General features: G+C 39.0%; 3 protein-coding genes across 3 annotated transcripts in view; all 3 read left to right on the top strand.

Moving 5' to 3' along the window:
• LOC137995496 (DNA ligase 1-like) overlaps window positions 1-18,558 on the top strand; it is a 461,965-nt gene that overhangs the window by 83,015 nt on the left and 360,392 nt on the right. The gene's annotated exons all lie outside the window — the stretch shown is intronic.
• On the top strand, window positions 5,307-7,019 carry LOC138008359 (uncharacterized). The gene has a single exon (XM_068855674.1). The coding sequence runs from the start codon at window positions 5,307-5,309 to the stop codon at window positions 7,017-7,019; it is 1,713 nt and encodes a 570-aa protein (XP_068711775.1).
• LOC138008348 (uncharacterized) lies at window positions 7,188-8,168 on the top strand. Its single transcript, XM_068855665.1, has one exon. The coding sequence runs from the start codon at window positions 7,188-7,190 to the stop codon at window positions 8,166-8,168; it is 981 nt and encodes a 326-aa protein (XP_068711766.1).

Below are 18,558 nucleotides of genomic sequence, written 5' to 3'. Positions count from 1 at the left end.
TCCTCTCTCACCTTATTTGTTTGTTTTGTCAGTTGAAGTGCTAGCCAAGGCAATTCGGGAAAATAAAAGTATTAAAGGTATCTTCGTGAACAGTAGAAAAATCAAATTAAGCCAGTATGCAGACGATACAACACTCATACTTGACGGTACAAAGGAATCTTTAAGGGCCTCTCTCAAAATGCTGGATGATTTTTATGAAGTGTCTGGTTTAAAAGTTAATGATAAAAAAACGGAAGCCTTTTGGATTGGAGTAAACAGTGGGAATGATGGAATATTAACTCCTGGAAGAAATTTTAAATGGCCTAAATATAAAGTTAAAGCTTTAGGCGTCTGGTTCTCAAGTGATCCAGAAGCAACGGTAACCTTGAATTATAACGAAAAACTGGATAAGGTTAGAAACGTTTTAAGCTGCTGGAAATATCGCAGACTTACCCTAATTGGAAAAATTACAGTCCTAAAGAGCCTAGTAGCTTCCCAACTTGTGTATGTGCTCTCCCCTTTACACACAAATGAGAAAGCTATTAAGGGCGTTCGCGCCAAAATTTTTCAACATTGATTTTTTTCTGCAACTTTTACCACTGTAAGATGATGAGTTAGTTACGTCAGAAATATAAAAAAAATGGGGGGTCACCGACTTCGTTTTGGAGAGAACATGCCCGGAAAACATCCAAAATGTGACAAAATCGGGCTTCGTAAGCAAATAAGGTCAGTGTCTGTAAACCCAAATATATTGCAATCAAATCCAAAACACAAACCAGTTTGTCTTTTTAGTTTTGGGGTATACGTAGACCCGGTTTAAACTGGCAAAATTTCATGAAAATTGGTGAGATGGCATGTAGCAGCCATGCCTCGTGCTCTCGTGGATTCACTCTTATAAAATGGGTTTCATTGAAGCTAACGCATTGTCCTAAAACGTGTTCTCGGAAGGACAACCACATTTTATAACCTATGATAAATAAATATGTTGATAAAAAAAGTTGTTTAAGAATTTAAAAAGAACTTTCATAGTCCGGCAAACACAATACTTAAATACAGTCGTGTATTTCGTGCAAGTACGCATCTCTACGTTCCATACGGAAGACAAATGACTGATAATGTCAAATATATATGACTCATAATATATGACTTATAATTAAGCGACCAATTAATAAACACGCCCCTTTAAGAAGTATATCCAATCGTAAACAAAAATTCCTTGCTAAACCATGGCTGACGGCGGGTTTAAGAAAATCAATCAGGGTAAAGAATGCCCTCTTGTATACCTCAGATTGGGACAAATACAAATTTTACGGAAATAACATCACCTCCCTTACGAGATTAAGTAAAGCGAACTATTATCAACGTTTCTTTGATCTCAACATAAGTAATATGCGCCAAACTTGGAAAGGAATTAACGAACTAATTGGAAGCTATAAAAAGAAAAATAAGCATAATCCAACTAACTTTATTCGACCAAATCCGAATGATGCTCCAACTAGTGACCCGAAGGAAATAAGCAATATTCTTAACAAATATTTCGCCACTGTTGGGAGGAAATTGGCTTCTAAAATTCCTCAGACTTTAAATACATTCTTTGATTATCTAGATTCACCACTTAATCGCACTTTCTTCTTTGATCCTATTATTCCGGAAGATATTAACTTTGAAATTTCAATTTTACAAGATAACAAGGCCCATGGTCTTTACTCATCTCCGGTTAGGTTGTTAAAATTGACAAAAAGTGTCATATCTGTACCTCTTGCCACGATTTTTAATCAGTCTATTTGCTCAGGGATTTTTCCATCTAAATTAAAACGTGCTAAGATTATCCCGATATTTAAGGACGAAGATGACTCAATGCCCGAAAACTATCGAGTTTCACTGCTCTCGATTTATAGCAGGATTTTGGAAAAACTTATGTACTCCAGACTTACCTAGTTTGTCAAAGATTGCCACATTCTCTATGATCAGCAATATGGTTTTCGTAGTAAACACGGTACTCAGCATGCTATACTTGATATTGTTAACACAATTCTCCAAAATATGGACAACGGTAAATTTTCGTGCGGTGTTTTCATCGATCTCAAGAAAGCTTTTGACACTGTTAATCATGAGATTTTGTTAGCTAAACTCGAAAATTATGGTGTTAGAGGTGTAATTAACTCCTGGTTCAGATCATATCTAACTGATCGAAAGCAAAACACGGAAGTTAACAATGTTGTGTCTGAGGCTGAGACGACCTTGTGCGGCGTGCCACAAGGCTCAGTCCTCCGACCACTCTTGTTCCTTCTGTACATCAATGATATTTACAAGTCCTCTTCGTTATTTTCCTTTTATCTATTCGCTGACGACACCAGTATAATACTTTCAAATAACAACTTAAAGGAACTCGAGTCTCTTGTTAATCGCGAGCTTGGCAACGTCAACGAATGGCTTAAAGCCAACAAACTGTCTCTAAACATAAAGAAATCAAACTTTGTCATCTTTCGTCCCCGGCAAAAGAATATGCCCTTCACACCTAGGATTAGAATTCTTGACTCCGTAACTAACACCTATGCAAACCTTGAAATGAAAGATTATGTAAAATATCTTGGCTTGATGATTGATTCAAATCTTTCATGGAAATATCACATAGAATCTATCTGCCACAAAATCAGCAAGTCGATAGGAATTATAGCCAAGATTCGACATTATGTCCCGCGTCGTGTTTTACTTTCAGTGTACAACTCATTAATTGTCCCTTACTTAACTTATGATATTTGTGCTTGGGGTAATTGTCCCTTGACATTTCAAAGAAAGATTGTAACTTTACAAAAACGGGCCTTACGTCTTATTTACTTCTGAAAGTCTAAAGAACACACCGTACCCTTCTTTCTCAAATCAAATTGCCTTCCCCTACCTAGCCTATTTTTTAGAGATTGTAGCTATTTACTGTATGATATAAACATACAGTCAGCACCAGCTAGTATACTCAATCAGTTTGTTAAAACAAGTCAGATTCACAATTACAGAACTAGATCTGTCTCTAGCGACTCGTTTTATTTTAAGTTCTCTAGAACTAATAAAATGTATTCCTTTTTCTCGAGAATTGGTGCCCAAATTTGGAACTCTATTCCTTACTCGATTAAACTACTTAAACGCTCGTTCTTTCGTAAAAAGATAAAGGAAGTATTACTAAATTTCTTGCGGTCAGAAGGTGATTATGTCGAAGTCTCCCGTCTTATTAAGCTATTTAATACTTTAAGTTAGCCTCTTGTCATAATCTTAATGTACTTGTTTTGTTTTAGGTTAGTTCATTCTATTTACTGTGTAACTGTATAGTAATGTCTTTACTGTTATTTAGTCCATCTATAGATAACCTTGAACTTGTAGTATGTCCTCAGTTCTCCCCGCCTCGATTAGTTTATAAGCTATTTGCGAGGGGAAAGAAATGTAATTATTTATTTCTAATTTTCAATAAATGTTGTGTTGTCGTTGTCGTTATCGTTGTCGTTGTTGACCTCTCAACTGGTCAGAAGGGAGGGAGATACGCCGGTAAGACAGGGATCTCTCACATATGGTTTAGGGACCGACATTTGTCCCCTCCCTGTCTGTTACAACGATAGAACTAATTAATTAGTACCGGAAACGCACAAAGCTTTGATTGACATTTTAAGAGAATTCATTTTAGTGACTAAGGCTTAAGTTTCAGATCAGTTAATAGCACGTGTTTGAAAGGATATGAGTCAGTCGCTAACCAGTTTCAGTAGTTTAAGTCAACCAGTTTCAGCAGTTTTAAACCGTCGAGTTGTTCAGTTTCAAGAGTTCGTGGTTTACGGAAACCCGCCACAGAAGTAAGTTTAGTTCAGTCTTCTATTTTGTTTGTTTCTTCTGTTCATTCGCTTAGAGATTTCGCGTATTCAAATATCTCAGTAATTGTTATGTAATTTTGTTCATTTCAGATCGAATAATTATCATAGTGAATAAAACATTGATTATACGATACACGGTTTCTTCCGTAAACTTTCAAGCCGTCGATACTCCAACTGTCCACTTCATTCGATTTCTCCGCTAACCTGGAGGTCACGAGGAGTTCGACATGTCAGAAGCTCTTAAAGAGGCAAAGGTCACCCGCCGAAATGGAAAAGCAGCGCTAACCAGGGCTGGAAAATCCCTTCGACACACAATCGAAAGCAAACGTCCAGCTACCGAGGTAAGAGAGTCACTTGCTAAAGTTCAGGAGGCATACGAGAAGCTCACTCAGAAGAATGAAAAATTAACAAAATTGATTGAAGATGATGAAGAATTTGAGAAAGAGGAAATGTGGTTCGAAGAGTGTCAAGAAATGTTTATGAGAGTAGAAGTTGAGGCAAAAGAGTACATTGATGAAACAGAAACAGTAAAGAGTATTTCAGTTAGTACGAAAGATGATATTTTAAACGATGTTGTTGAAAGTTATCCTGGTTCAGCAAGTCCACCACAAAACCACAGGAATGCAGTCGGGTGGAAACCAAAGTATTAACACTTCCGCTAGTAACACCTCAGTTGTGAATAATCAAGAAAATAATCAAACTACCGCTGGTGATTCGTGTGGCTTTAAAATGGAGAAACCAAAGATGCCTAAATTCTCCTGAGACGTTAGAGAGTATGCAATATTTAAGGCAGACTTTAAACACGCGATTGAATCGAAGTACAGCACTCGCGATGCGATCACTTTTCTGCGCACGTGTCTCCAAGGCAAACCGCTTGAGTTAATTAAGGGAATAGGGACAGATTACACCGCAGCATGGGAATATCTGGACTCAATTTATGGCGATCTTAGAGTTGTCTCTGACACCATCATACAAGATGTAGTTAAGTTTAAGCCACTTCGAGACGGCGATTTTGCTCGATTTTGCGACTTAGTCCACCTTGTAAAACGATGTTACAACACGTTGAAAGAGATTGGAGTTCCAGGTGACATGGATAACAGTCACATGTTGTCATTAATTGAAAAGAAAATGTGTGCCGATGACAGAAAAGTCTGGTCGAGAGATCTAGAAAAGAACGGCGAGCCGGCGACTCTGCATCATCTGATGACGTGGATGACCACTGAAATGAAGTCGCGTATGCGAGCCACCGCGCCCCTCAGGACAAGTAGTACTCATCACGCAGTTAATTAACTAACTAAAGGAAATAAAGAAATAAACAAAGTATCAACCTTTAAATGTTGGCTGTGTAAAAGTTCAACTCACTGGCCAGATCAGTGCCTGAAATTTGCTGCGTTAAGTCAAGATGAGCGTTTAAATGCCGCCAAGGAGAACCACGCCTGTTTTAGCTGCCTTAAAAGAGCAGGTAGAGAACATAGAATGTCCACCTGTAGCAGACGAACACAATGTACAGAAACGGTGAACGGCAAGCAATGCAAATACTACCATCATCCTCTGCTGCACAAGAATGCAGACGTCAGAGTAAGCATCTCCTCAGTCCTGGATAGTCAAGATGCATTACTACCGATTATTTCAGCAGAAATAGGAGGGCAGGTATTATATAAGCGTGGAAATGTCCTTGTCGACTGTGGAGCTCAACTAAGTCTGATTCGTATGGAGACAGCAGAGAGTCTTGGACTAGACGGGAAGAACGTTTCAATTACCATAACCAAAATAGGCGGAGAAGAGGAGCAAATGAAGACAAAAGAGTTCAAGGTCCAACTAACCTCTCTAGTTAACGGGAGAAGTTTCGTTGTGAAGGCAATTGGGATTCCCCGAATAAGCGATGACATTGCTGGAATTTCGAAGGAGGATGCTGCAAAAATGTCACTTCTGACGAAAGAGAAGATTTATCGAGGCTCAGGTCCAGTGGACCTACTTATTGGTATAGACCACGCCCAAATGCACACTGGCGAGACGAGACAATCAGAACATCTGGTGGCCAGGAATTCACCGCTTGGATGGGTGGTATTTGGGGCAACAACCAGCAAAAATCAAGAAACAAGTAGAATATTTCTCGTCAGCTACACCGTTCCTGTTGATCTGTCAGAATTTTGGTCCACAGAATCCATGGGAGTAGCAGTGAAACCCTGTGTCTGCTCAGCGGATAAGTTAACCCAGTCAGAACGAGAAGAAACAAGAATGATACAAAACTCCTGCAAGAAAGTGGGAAATCAATGGATGATTCCCTATCCGTGGAAAACGGATCCCAAGTTTCTCCCCAATAACAGGTCACAAGCTATGAAAAAGTTAGAAACAACAGAGCGCCGATTAATGAAGAACCAAGCGAACGCTAAAGCATATAACGAGCAGATGCAAGAGATGGAAGTAATGAAGGTTTCCAGAAAGTTAACAGACGCGGAATTGGCAGCATACACTGGTCCTATGCATTACATCTCTCATCACGAGGTTTTGAGACCAGATAAAAAGAGCACGCCTATAAGAACTGTCTTCAATTCGTCCTCGGTATATCAAGGCCACCGACTGAACGACTATTGGTTAAAAGGACCGGACCTGTTAAACAGTATTTTTGGGGTCGTTCTGCGCTTTAGAGAAAATCAAGTAGCCATCAGTGGTGACATATTCAAGATGTACCACAGAATTCTGATACCAGAGGAAGACCAGCACGTACATCGATTCCTGTGGGGGAGTATGGAGATAGATCGAAAGCCGGACACCTACGTGAAGACCGTCTTGATGTTTGGTGACAAACCAGCGCCAGCTATGGCACAGATAGCTTTGAGAAAAACAGCAGCAGAAGGAGAAAATGACAGTTCGAGTGCAGCAAAGACACTGAAAGAAAACAGCTACATGGACGACATTCTGGACTCAGTGCAAACTGTGTCAGAAGCCCGGCAGCTGATGACGGAAATTTATGAGGTGTTAGCCAAAGGTGGTTTTAGCATTAAAGAATGGCAATCAAATAGAGATTTAAAGGACACTGGCGATAAACAGAATGAAGAAGTGAACGTTCTTAATGGATCAGGAGAAGATAAGGTCTTAGGCATTGTGTGGAACTCTACCGAAGATTCCTTTAAGTTCAAAGTGAAATCTGAAACCATAGACTGCCTGAACTCAAGCGAATGGACATAGAGAAGTATCCTCAGTCAAATAGGAAGAATCTATGATCCTGTTGGCTTCGCAGCAGCTTTTCTGATACGAGCTAAGATTGGCTTTCAAGAGCTATGGCAGCAAGGATATGAGTGGGACCAAGACCTCCCTTCAGCAGTGCAAGAGAAGTGGCTCAGTCTTTTCAAGGAAATGAAAGAGCTTAATGAAGTTTCCTTTCCAAGAAGTTTATCCCCACCGGAACCCGCAGATTCCCAACGGACACTTTGTATCTTTGCAGACGCATCTCAAGACGCATTTGGCGCATGTGCTTACATCAGATGGGCAGTAGAGAAGGGTGAATTTGACATCAGATTCATAGCAGCCGAGTCAAGAGTAGCTCCCCTCAAACACATCACAATCCCGCGGCTTGAGCTACAAGCTGCTGTATTAGCTTCCAGATTACAAGCCACAATCAAGGAAGAGTCTCGTTTCCAGTTCAAAGAAACCGTCATCTTTACCGACAGTGCCATCGTGTTAGCATGGGTTCGTGGCAAGATCAGGCGTTACAAACCGTTTGTCTCTAGCAGAATAGGAGAAATTCAAAGTCAAACCGACCCAGCACAGTGGAAGCATATCCCAAGCCGACACAACGTAGCAGATGATGTCTCGCGTGGTATAGTGGTTACGGAGTTGTCAGGAAGATGGCAGTCCGGACCAGATTTTTTACGCCTGCCTAAAGAACAGTGGCCCCAGAGCGAACCAGAGCCGTACCAAGAAGAAGTAGAGAAGGAATGTAGGAAGACGTTGAATGTAGGAGCTGTGGCATTCTCGCCAACTATAGTTGACAGCAATAGATTTTCCAGTTGGAAGAAACTAGTTCGCGTGATGACATGGGTACTCAGGATGAAGAGAAAGTTTTTAGCCAAGATAAAGCAAACTAACGAGTCCCAAATGTGTCAAGGACCGCTATCTGCTCAAGAGTTAGAGGAAGGCAGAAAACATGTTATCAGACACGCACAGAGAAGCCTACAGAACCGCCTGGTGAACAACGAGTTCAAGATGCTAAGTCCCTTTGGAGATGACGAAGGCATTATCCGAGTTGGAGGACGCGTCGACAAGGCGATCGTATCCTATGAAACAAACACCCAGTATTGTTACCTCATGACCACATCGTATCACGTCTTATCATAGAAGAAGCTCATCGGTGCGGACATCCCGGGGTAGCGACAACAGTAGCTAAAACGAGAACAAACTATTGGATAGTGCGAGGTCACGACCTTGCAAAAGCAGTCAAGTACAAGTGTGTTTTTTGCAGAGAAATGGAACCGAAGACAGAAACGCAGATCATGGCCGACCTACCTCCACACCGAACGGCACCAGACACCCCGCCATTTCATTATACGTGGTGCGATTATTTCGGTCCCTTCACGGTAAAAATTGGAAGAAACAAAACGGCGAAGTACTAGGGAGTTATTTTCACATACCTCAACACCAGAGCCGTCCATCCAGAAATAGCTACTGACTGTTCTACCATGGAATTCATTCAAACGCTTCGAAGATTTTTTTCCATCAGAGGTTACCCCGCTAAGATGATAAGCGACAACGGAACGCAGATGGTAGGAGCTCAAAGGGAACTCCGCAAGATGATTGAAGGATGGGACATTGCAACACTTCGAGAATATTGTGCCGATAAAGGAATGCAGTGGAAGTTTACAATCCACACCAGAATGGCTGCGCAGAGGCTCTTGTAAAAAGTTGCGAGACCGCTATAAAGAAAGCAGTGGGAAATCACACCTTGACGCCTTTTGAATTGTATATGTGTCTTTTAGAAGTTGCTAACCTAGTCAATCAACGTCCGATTGGCCGAGTTCCAAATGATCCAGACGATGGAGCTTATTTATGTCCGAACGATATGCTGTTAGGTAGAGCGTCTTCTCAAGTTCCGCAGGGCCCATTCAGTGAGACAAGGAACCCAAGGAAAAGAGTAGAGTTCATCCAGCAGATTGTGGACTCCTTCTGGAGAAGGTGAACAAGAGATGTGTTCCCCTTGTTAGTACCACGGAGGAGGTGGAACGTAGACAGACGTAACGTTTGTGTTGACGACTTTGTCATGGTGCAAGATTCGAATGCATTGAGAGGAAAATGGATTACCGGACGGGTAATAAAAGTGTACCCAGGACAGGACGGAAAAGTCAGGAACGTGAAAGTAAAAACACCAACTGGCGAATATTCAAGACCTATCACGAAGATAGCAGTAGTGCAACCAGCCGAAGGCTTTGAGTAAGATGAAGAACGCTTCCTTCATCGGGGCGGAGGAAATGTTACAGCGATAGAACTGATTAATTAGTACCGGAAACGCACAAAGCTTTGATTGACATTTTAAGAGAATTCATTTTAGTGACTAAGGCTTAAGTTTCAGATCAGTTAATAGCACGTGTTTGAAAGGATATGAGTCAGTCGCTAACCAGTTTCAGTAGTTTAACTCAACAAGTTTCAGCAGTTTTAAACCGTCGAGTTGTTCAGTTTCAAGAGTTCGTAGTTTACAGAAACCCGCCACAGAAGTAAGTTTAGTTCAGTCTTTTATTTTGATTCTTTTCTGTTCATTTGCTTAGAGATTTCGCGTATTCAAATATCTCAGTAATTGTCATGTAATTTTGTTCATTTCAGATCGAATAATTATCATAGTGAATAAAACATTGATTATACGATACACGGTTTCTTCCGTAAACTTTCAAGCCGTCGATACTCCAACTGTCCACTGTCTAAAAGTTATCTTCGTTATAAGCGATCGGCGGGTTGAAATTAGCTCTGGGTGCATCGTCATGGTACGACGCTCTGATAACGCTTCCAGAGGTACCACTACCGGCTCAGATTTTTATCCGGCATTTGGTCTGCGCATGCACAAATTTCATAGACCACTAATAATTACTTTTTGTAAGATTCCTGACTTGCACGCGCGTGGAGGAGAGGAGCTTATTCAGTGCGCAGATGCCCGGCTTTGATTTGCTTGTCGTAAGGAGTTGATTTTCAGTAATTGAGAAGAGTTCTAAGAGCCAATGCATTTGGTAATTCCAATTTCATGGAAAGACCTTTACTTAGGCCCAGGAGAAGCGGAGATGCGCATTTAAAATGGCATGATAAGATGGGCTTTTACTTCGTGTAGAAGACACACATGACGTAAAACAATAGAACAAAAATCGTGAAACAATTCTCGGCTTTCACATGACGTCACGACCGCCATGTTGGTGCCCCTAAACAAAGAAAAGGCGGCCATTTTGGTACCCCGACCAAATCCCCCGGGAATTTAACTCTATTATTATGCAAACGCTTCCTTTTGTTTTCGTTGAAAAACATGGCTGTTGATCACGCGAGTGAAAACCAGCAATACCTAATCAGAATTCTAAATCCCTAAAGACCCCTAAAGCTTTTGTTAGGTCATGTGCTTCTTCTACACGAAGTAAAAGCCATAAGATGAGTGGATATTTACCTCGCCGCTTTGCGGCCATGCAGGTAAATATCAATACTATTGCAATGCTTCGAAGAGATCAAATGAGAATTGCCATGACAGCTTCAGGCCAGAACCATTAACAAAGCATTTTTTTGTAGAGAGGAATTAAAAAGTTGACACTGGCTAAAAAATGTATTGATCTGGACGTTTCGGCTACTACCATTGCCTTCTTCAGCAAAGATAAAAATGCAAATGCCTAACGGCGTTCTTTTTTTTTTTTTTTTTTTTTTTTGATCGATAACTTTTTATTATGATTCACACTACTTACAACACTGGTACATCTACTTACACAACTTACAAAAATTACACAATTAACAACTACTAAAATCCATTATACTACCATCAAAACTATTTAACAATTGAATTGCGTACGCACTACGTACAATACAATGCACTTACAATTACAGGTGCTAATTACAATAATACAATTGCAATACTTACTCTACAAAAACAATATGATTACTTTTTAAACTTGCAATACCAATTTATACACTGCTTACAAAATAATACGATTACAGATGCTAATTATATTTATATTCTTACATTAAAAACAATGAGCAACAAAATAAATAGATACATGCATATTAAAAATAAATAACTTAATCAATTATATTGGAGTGAGTACCCATTTCTTTTCAAAGAAGTTGTTTTTGTTGATCTTTTTTTCAGTTTCATATTTAATCTTTAGTTTCGATTGCAGTCCTTGAATTTTAGGAAGTGTTTGGCTTCTTCTGCAGTCCCACAAAAATAATTTTCCAATTAATATGAAATAGTTTAATAAATTTGATAAAGGGCATTGTTTTGATAAAACTCCTATCCACATACCCTCAGTTTTTGAACAATTAATCTTAAGACCGGAAATGCATCGAAACCGGTCCAGTAGTTCAAATAATACTTTGGCTGAGTTAGTATCTGCTAATATCGCTGTGGTGTCGTCTGCATACTGTAAAAGTTTCGTTTCTTGCTCATCTCCGATATAAATTCCTTTGATGTCCGAATTCTGTCTAATGGCGATAGCCAGTGTTTCCAAAGCTATTACGAACAGATATGGAGACAACGGGTCTCCCTGCCGAACTCCTCGTTCCAGCGTAAAGAAATTTGATGTCCTGCCGTTATTCAAGATACAGCTTTGTATATTTTTGTAGAATACTTTAACCCAATGAAGGAAATCTGAACCAAAATTGAATGCCTCTAAGCATTTAAAAAGAAATTCCCATTCAACACTATCGAATGCCTTTTGAAAATCAATAAATAACATTAAACCGGGAATGTTTTCTTTCACTGTAAAGTCCATAACATCATAAATAGATCGTATAGTTTCGCCTATAAACCGATCTTTTACGTATCCTGTTTGATTTGGATGAATAATATCGGGCAAGACATTTTTAATTCTCGATGCAATTGCTTTCGTCATTATTTTGGTGTCTACATTAACGAGGGAGATTGGACGCCAATTTTCTAAAAGTGAGCGATCTTTCCCTTTCTTTTCAATTAGTGTAATGATTGCTTGTTTTTGAGAACTAGACATCTCACCTTTTTCAAAGGATTCATTAATGCAGTTCATAAAGCTATCGCTAATTACTGACCAAAATGTCTTATAAAATTCAATAGGAATGCCGTCATTACCAGGAGTTTTATTATTGTCAAAGCTATCTAGGAGACGAAAACATTCTTCTGCTGAAATGTTTCCTTCACAAAATTTTTTCTGGTCTTCAGAAAGTGCGGGTATATTTAAATCGTTTAGGAAAGGATCAATTTTAAATGCAAGATCTGGATCAGTAGTACTACTTTTATACAAGTTTTTGTAGAACCTTTCTTGCTCCTTTAATATACAAAATGGATCTGTTTTTATTACTCCGCTTATGTGAAGTTTTCTTATATGCTTTTTTATATGATTTCTTTTTTCGAGGTTTAAAAAATATTTTGTGCTCTTTTCTCCATGCTCATGCCAACGAGCACGTGCACGTATAATTATTCCTTTGGTTTTTTGTTCATAGAAAGTTTCTAACTTTTCCTGAGCCGCATTAAAGCGAGTTGCGTTAGAGACACTAGGTGTAGTTTCGTATTCTTCCTTTGCCTCTCTAAGCTGATCTTGGAGACTTAATTCTATTGCATTTCTTTCCTTGGCTTTTTTCTTGGAGAAGTTAATAGCGTGCGCCCTTATATTATATTTGATCCAATCCCAAAGGATACGACTGTCCGAAATTTCTTTTTGTCCCTCTGCCGTCCATACTGGAAGCATTTCAGTAACATTATTTACATATTCTTCATCCTTCAACATGGAACAGTTCATTTTCCAATACCCGGGACCTTTCTGCTCATTTTCTAGCTCTGAAATCTCTATCGAAATTGCAGCATGGTCTGTTCGAATAGCTGGAATTATATCACTTGATTTCACTAAATCGTTCAAATTATTAGAAATTAACCAGTAATCGAGACGGCAAAAAATTCTTGGAGACTTTTGACTCCAGGTAAAACTTCTTATGTCTGGGTTTTTAATTCTCCAAATATCAACCAGATCTAGTTGATTTTGTAGACAATCAATGCAGGCAGTAGCTGATTTTCTTTGAATAATTATCCCTCCTTTTTTGTCAATCTCTGGATTTAAAGGGCAATTGAAATCGCCTCCTATAATGATATTATCTTCTGAATCTAAGTTTTCTCTTTGTAGCGTTGCGAGTAAATTATTGAAAAATGATACGAGGTCTTTGTCCTTGTTTGGTGCATAAACATTAATTAAGACATATGTTTGGTCTTTGATATCAGCTTTAAGAATGATGAAGCGTCCCAAAGGGTCTAGGATCTTTTGATGGATGGTGCAATCAAAACCATTCTTAATCAAGATAGCAACTCCACGTGCACTGGAGCTACCATGGCTTGTTATAATCTCTGCACCCCATTCATTCTTCCATTGAGTATCTGTTTTTTCTATTGAATGGGTTTCTTGCAAAAAAATTATATCAGCTTTACGTTTCCTGCACAAAGTAAACATTGTTCGTCTCTTTTTAAAGTTGCTTATGCCCTTTACGTTAAGCGATACTAATTTAAAGACTTCGGCCATCAAATATTTTGTTCATTTCAGAATTGAGAGCTGCAGTAGAAGCCAAAAAAAAAAAAAAAAAAACATAAACAGTAATAACAAATAATAATAAGAATAAAATGTATCTGCCAATGAACTGCAAATTTAGCCAAATAAACAAAAGAAGTATTAATGAGGGTACAAAAAACTAAGTAAATTAGATTCAGCAGTGTTGCTCGATGCCTATAAACAGCTATAATGCTACATGCATAAGTAATCAAAGAATAAGAAAATACCAAAAAATGTCCTAAGTAAATAAATAACATAAATACACAAATTTTTTGTCTGACGTGCATTTAGACCCAGCAGCCCTCCATCTACTAAAGCTTATGTGCTACTCATAATTAAACCGTAGTAAGGAAGATTTTCAGTTTCAATCCCGTTATACACTTGACCGTTGATGACTAATTTATCCACCTTGAAGAAAGCTGATTGTTTTCCTTGCTTCGCCTTTTTTAGCACAGGGTACAATTTCGTATGAATTGCTTCGATTTCTTTAGGGTAGTCATGCGAAATTCCAATTTTAGAACCTTTTAGATTTTTAACTTTAGACCAAACGAATTCTTTATCTTGATAAAAGCTAAATTTAGCAATAACAGGCCTTGTATTCGTGGACCTCCGAGGGTTACGCCGGGTTGGCAAGCGATGAACACGTTCAAATCTAATTTCATTCACATCCTCCCTTGGAAATCTCATTTTCTCCTCCATCATTGAACGAACCAAATCTTCCGTGTCTCGTGGTGTCTCACCTTCAATTTCCGGGAGGTTATAGATCGTTATACTCTCCCTTCTAGTGTACGCCTCCAATTTGATGTTACGGCATTTTAACTGCTGAATCTCCATATTGAGGTTACGGATCTCATCGGTACCACTCGCTGTTTGAGAGCACATGCTGGCCACACAAGTTTTTAGATCTGTTAGTTCCTTTCCCGTGTACTCAGCCGCCTTTCTTAGCTCTTTATTTTCTTCTTCTACCTCTGTTAAACGGACTTTCAGAGATGCTATTTCCGTAAACAAATCTAATAGCTTATCGATCTTGGCCTCTAATTTAGTTATACTTGCCGAGGCATCGCAGCAATGGCCTGAAAGACAATCCTCGTCCGTTTGAGAACCTGTATTTTCTCGCTGTCGTTTACGGGGAATACACTTTTCTTCGGTGTTTAAAGCGGTTTCCTTGATCTCTTGACTCATTTTGTCAGTAGACAGAGCGCTGAATTCACAAAATTCACATATCTATAAAACTGCTAACAAAGCGACCAAAAAGCACGTCCGTCACCTTTCTCTCCTCGCTCCAGTCCTGAGAAAACTGGTTCTTTTTGATATATGTACACGATGTGTAATAGGACTAAATCATACCTCGAAGGAATTTTTCAAAGCGTAACAAAAGTCTCTAGAGTATTCATAATAACTCAAAAATTCATGATATGTTGTTGTATATGTACATTTATTTTTAACATGCCTGGCTACCCACCAAATATGTAAGGATTTTATCGGCTATATGTTATTTTGCAGGGCGTAACGAATCGAAAATGTACACTAAAAAAAACCTGAACTTAATATCTAGGCCAACCTTCAAGTTAAAACGCTGTCTTCGACCTGAAGTTAAGGTTTGTTAACAAAGACTCTTTAAAACTTCATTACTGTAAAAGTATGTATTTTGTTCTAATATTAATATTCCAGTGTTTTCGTTTGAGGCCGGAGGCTGGACGTTTCGTCCGGTTGTCTACCATTTCACGTCCGGTACTTTTATTCGAGAAATTAGTTGGCTTCTTTTTTTTTCTTTTTGGACTTGGGTGTCTCAGCACAACATGATATCTTCCTCAAATGAAGGATTATCCCTCATTGTCAGTTTGCCTTAAATGACGGTATTATCCTCCATTTAGATCACTCTGTCCCAAGACGTGTGGTAGCAAATTAAAAGAAAAAATGTAAAAGCAGCCCCTGGACAGGATTTGAACCCGCAGCACCCACTTTGAAGGAACTGTTTTTATCCACTTAACCATTAAAAAACAACTGACTAGAAAATGTGCCGATTATTTACCAAAGCTAATCAGTATATATATAAAATCATTGCTGAATAATGTTTAAGTCTGAAGCTTGAGTTTAAAATGGTTAGCTTTCTCTTGAAGTTTGGTAACCGACATTTTTCACTGTGTAAGGTTGCTTCTTAGCGGGAGTTAATACACGTTTACAGCGTCAATTTTGGAAGAAAAAATTATTGACATTAATAAAAAATGACATTCTCGCAGTTAGTGATGTGGTAGTCTAGTTGTTAAGTGAAGGGGTTAATAATCACACGTTCCCAGGTTCGAGTTCCGCGAGTCCAGACGTTGGGGGTCAACTTTTAAAAAAAATATGTTCATTTCTCATGATCCCGATCAAGCTTTCAGTGTCCAAAATGAACGATGATACTTCACTTGGAAGAAAGTGACAATTAAGAATAATCCTTCAAATGAGGGAGGGACTTGGTTGCTCAGGAACCCATGGGCTGAAGAGACAAAAGACAATCGCGCAATAAATCTTTCAAACTAACAAGTCACATTACTTTATTTTGCTTACGAACTGAACGGAATAATCGATCTGTTGCCATTTCATTCACCCGATAGGTTTAGTTTCTCTTTTTTCCTCTAATCTCAAGAATGTAAACAGCATTTCTGAGTGTCACTTATAGTAATTTATAAGGGGACCCAGGCCTCCTTGAGGATTCTCTCCAGGGGCGCGTGCAATCGGTGTTATATTGCAACGGTGACATGAAGAGTCCTGTCCTGCACTTTCATTATCAAATCCGGTACTTTGAAAAGCTATCGAAAACCCTGATATTCTTTATTCATGTCCAAGATGTAAGCAAAACAACAACTCAGTCAAACATGTGCTATTCTTTTTTTGGAAACCAACTACGCATGCGCAAGACTATGACGCAAGCTTTGATTATGTAACAATTGCTATCATCATCAACAATATTATTATTCTTGTTCTTTTTATTTTTGTACCTTAACTTATGAACACGGAATTCCGTGCTGCGATACCATGCAGAAACATTGCGAATACAATTTTATGATATATTTTGTGTATCACTTATTGTAGCTATCAAACAAAAGGAGGGTCTCAATTGGGTTAACCCCCGTTAAGCATGACAATGACCAAGAAAAAAAAATAACCGTTAGCCGTGATAAAAATTAAGAGCATTAAGGGTAATTTTTTTTAAATTATAAAAAGTGGGACACTTTAGGTAGTATTTTGAAATATTTCGAGTCTTAAGAGACATTTAACTCCCTTGCTCTTCGTTTCCAGGGTCTCTCTTATTACTATTCTCTTTCCCAGACTCTCTCGCTCCAAGGGAAGGAAAGAAGAGAGAACTTGGAAACAAGGCTGACCAGAACTGTCTGGAATCGATTGGCTTTGCTCGTTGCATGTTTTTAGCAGTTTTATGCCGCTCACATGCACGTGAAATGTGAGTATTTTAAAAGGAAAAGAAAAGCCCATAGAACTGTATAAAGTTCGCGTTAACAATTCATGCGATCGACCTACCATAAGTGACTTTATCAAGAAAATCATCGACTTTCTGGGGCCGAAAGATCAGGCAAAAAAGTTCGGTATAGGTTCCTTTGACGTAAAATTGTATCGCCTTGCAAAAGTCGGCCAGATGGTTTAAAACTACGCGATTTCCACGAAGCTGCAGTAGTTGGATCATATCTAGAATTAACTTTCCTGATTGCGTCTGATTGTGAAACCGAGTTGAACGGTAAGTTATTGAAAATATATTTGAAATTTTTACACACATTGCGAACAACATAAGTAGAGAATCTACATGCCGTGTCCCATTTTAAGCACGAGACTTTCAGTGCTCTACAATACGCCCAAGAGTCTATCAAAGGAGTCAGTAAATGGGCCGCAAATTACTGTACCCATTTATCGTCATATCACCGTGTACCACAAGCGGGTATGTTGCTCGCTGATTTAAACTTTATGACTCCACTACCTTTTGAAACACTCCCAAAAAATGACGAAGATGCAATGCGGGATTGGCTAGACAGCTATACCGCCCAGTGAGGCAAAGGACCGTAAGAAGTAAGACAAACGATAAGACAGGAGCTTTATCACCAGTGTAAGCAAAACGAGCAGTGTGCACTGCAAAAGTGTGCTTTGCAACTGACCAGGTCAACACATCGTTATCTGTCTTTCCCGAGACGACGGAGACCCAAGCGGAGGTGGCAGAGGTCATACTGAGAGGAGTCTATAACATTCGTATCAGACAGTGACATTCCTCTTTTTATTCTCGCGCCGACTCCTTCTGGTGCTACTAATAACCAGGTGGAGGAATACAAAAGTGACTCAGATGAAAGCGTTGGAGTTGGGGAAGCAGAAGACCTTTTTTTATCTCTAAGCGCGCAATGAAAAGGTCTGGAAGACAAGTCAAGGCCTGGGCAAGGTATGACGCGTGAACAACACAAAATCGTGAGTCGCATTGTGATAACCAATGACTTAAACCATTCAATATGTCTACTGAGACATTTAATTGTTTCCCACATAAGTTAACCGTGCCGGAAAAAAGATAACCGTTAGCCATGAAAAGTCAAATTATTTCACCGTCAGCCGTAAAAGCTACTCCCATTGAAACCCTCCTGAAGGAAAAAACACAACCACTAAATTATATACATTTTGTGAAATACAAGACGTAATTTTTGTTTTATTTGTCTGCACCATTTATCGAATTTTTTTCCACACTTTTTATCCTTTGATATTATTATTATCTTGAAAGCAACAAAGGGGGCTGGGACTACAAACTACTTAAAGGTGTGATATGGTAGAGAACAAGAGACTCCAAGGTCCAATTTTTACATTACATTTTACTTCATTTCACTTTCGCTAATTTAGCTCAATTGAATTTCCTTCACATCGCTTTAACTGACGCCGATTTTATTCACTTCATCACTGGCGAAAAGCATACACCTCAGTGCAGGATGTACCGTCGTTGTCACCCTCTTCGTTTTTTG

This window comes from Montipora foliosa, chromosome 1 (genome assembly GCF_036669935.1).
Source record: "Montipora foliosa isolate CH-2021 chromosome 1, ASM3666993v2, whole genome shotgun sequence".
NCBI classification, from domain to species: Eukaryota; Metazoa; Cnidaria; class Anthozoa; order Scleractinia; family Acroporidae; genus Montipora; species Montipora foliosa.
The sequence above is the reverse complement of the archived record's forward strand: the minus strand, read 5'-3'. Positions and strand labels throughout refer to the sequence as shown.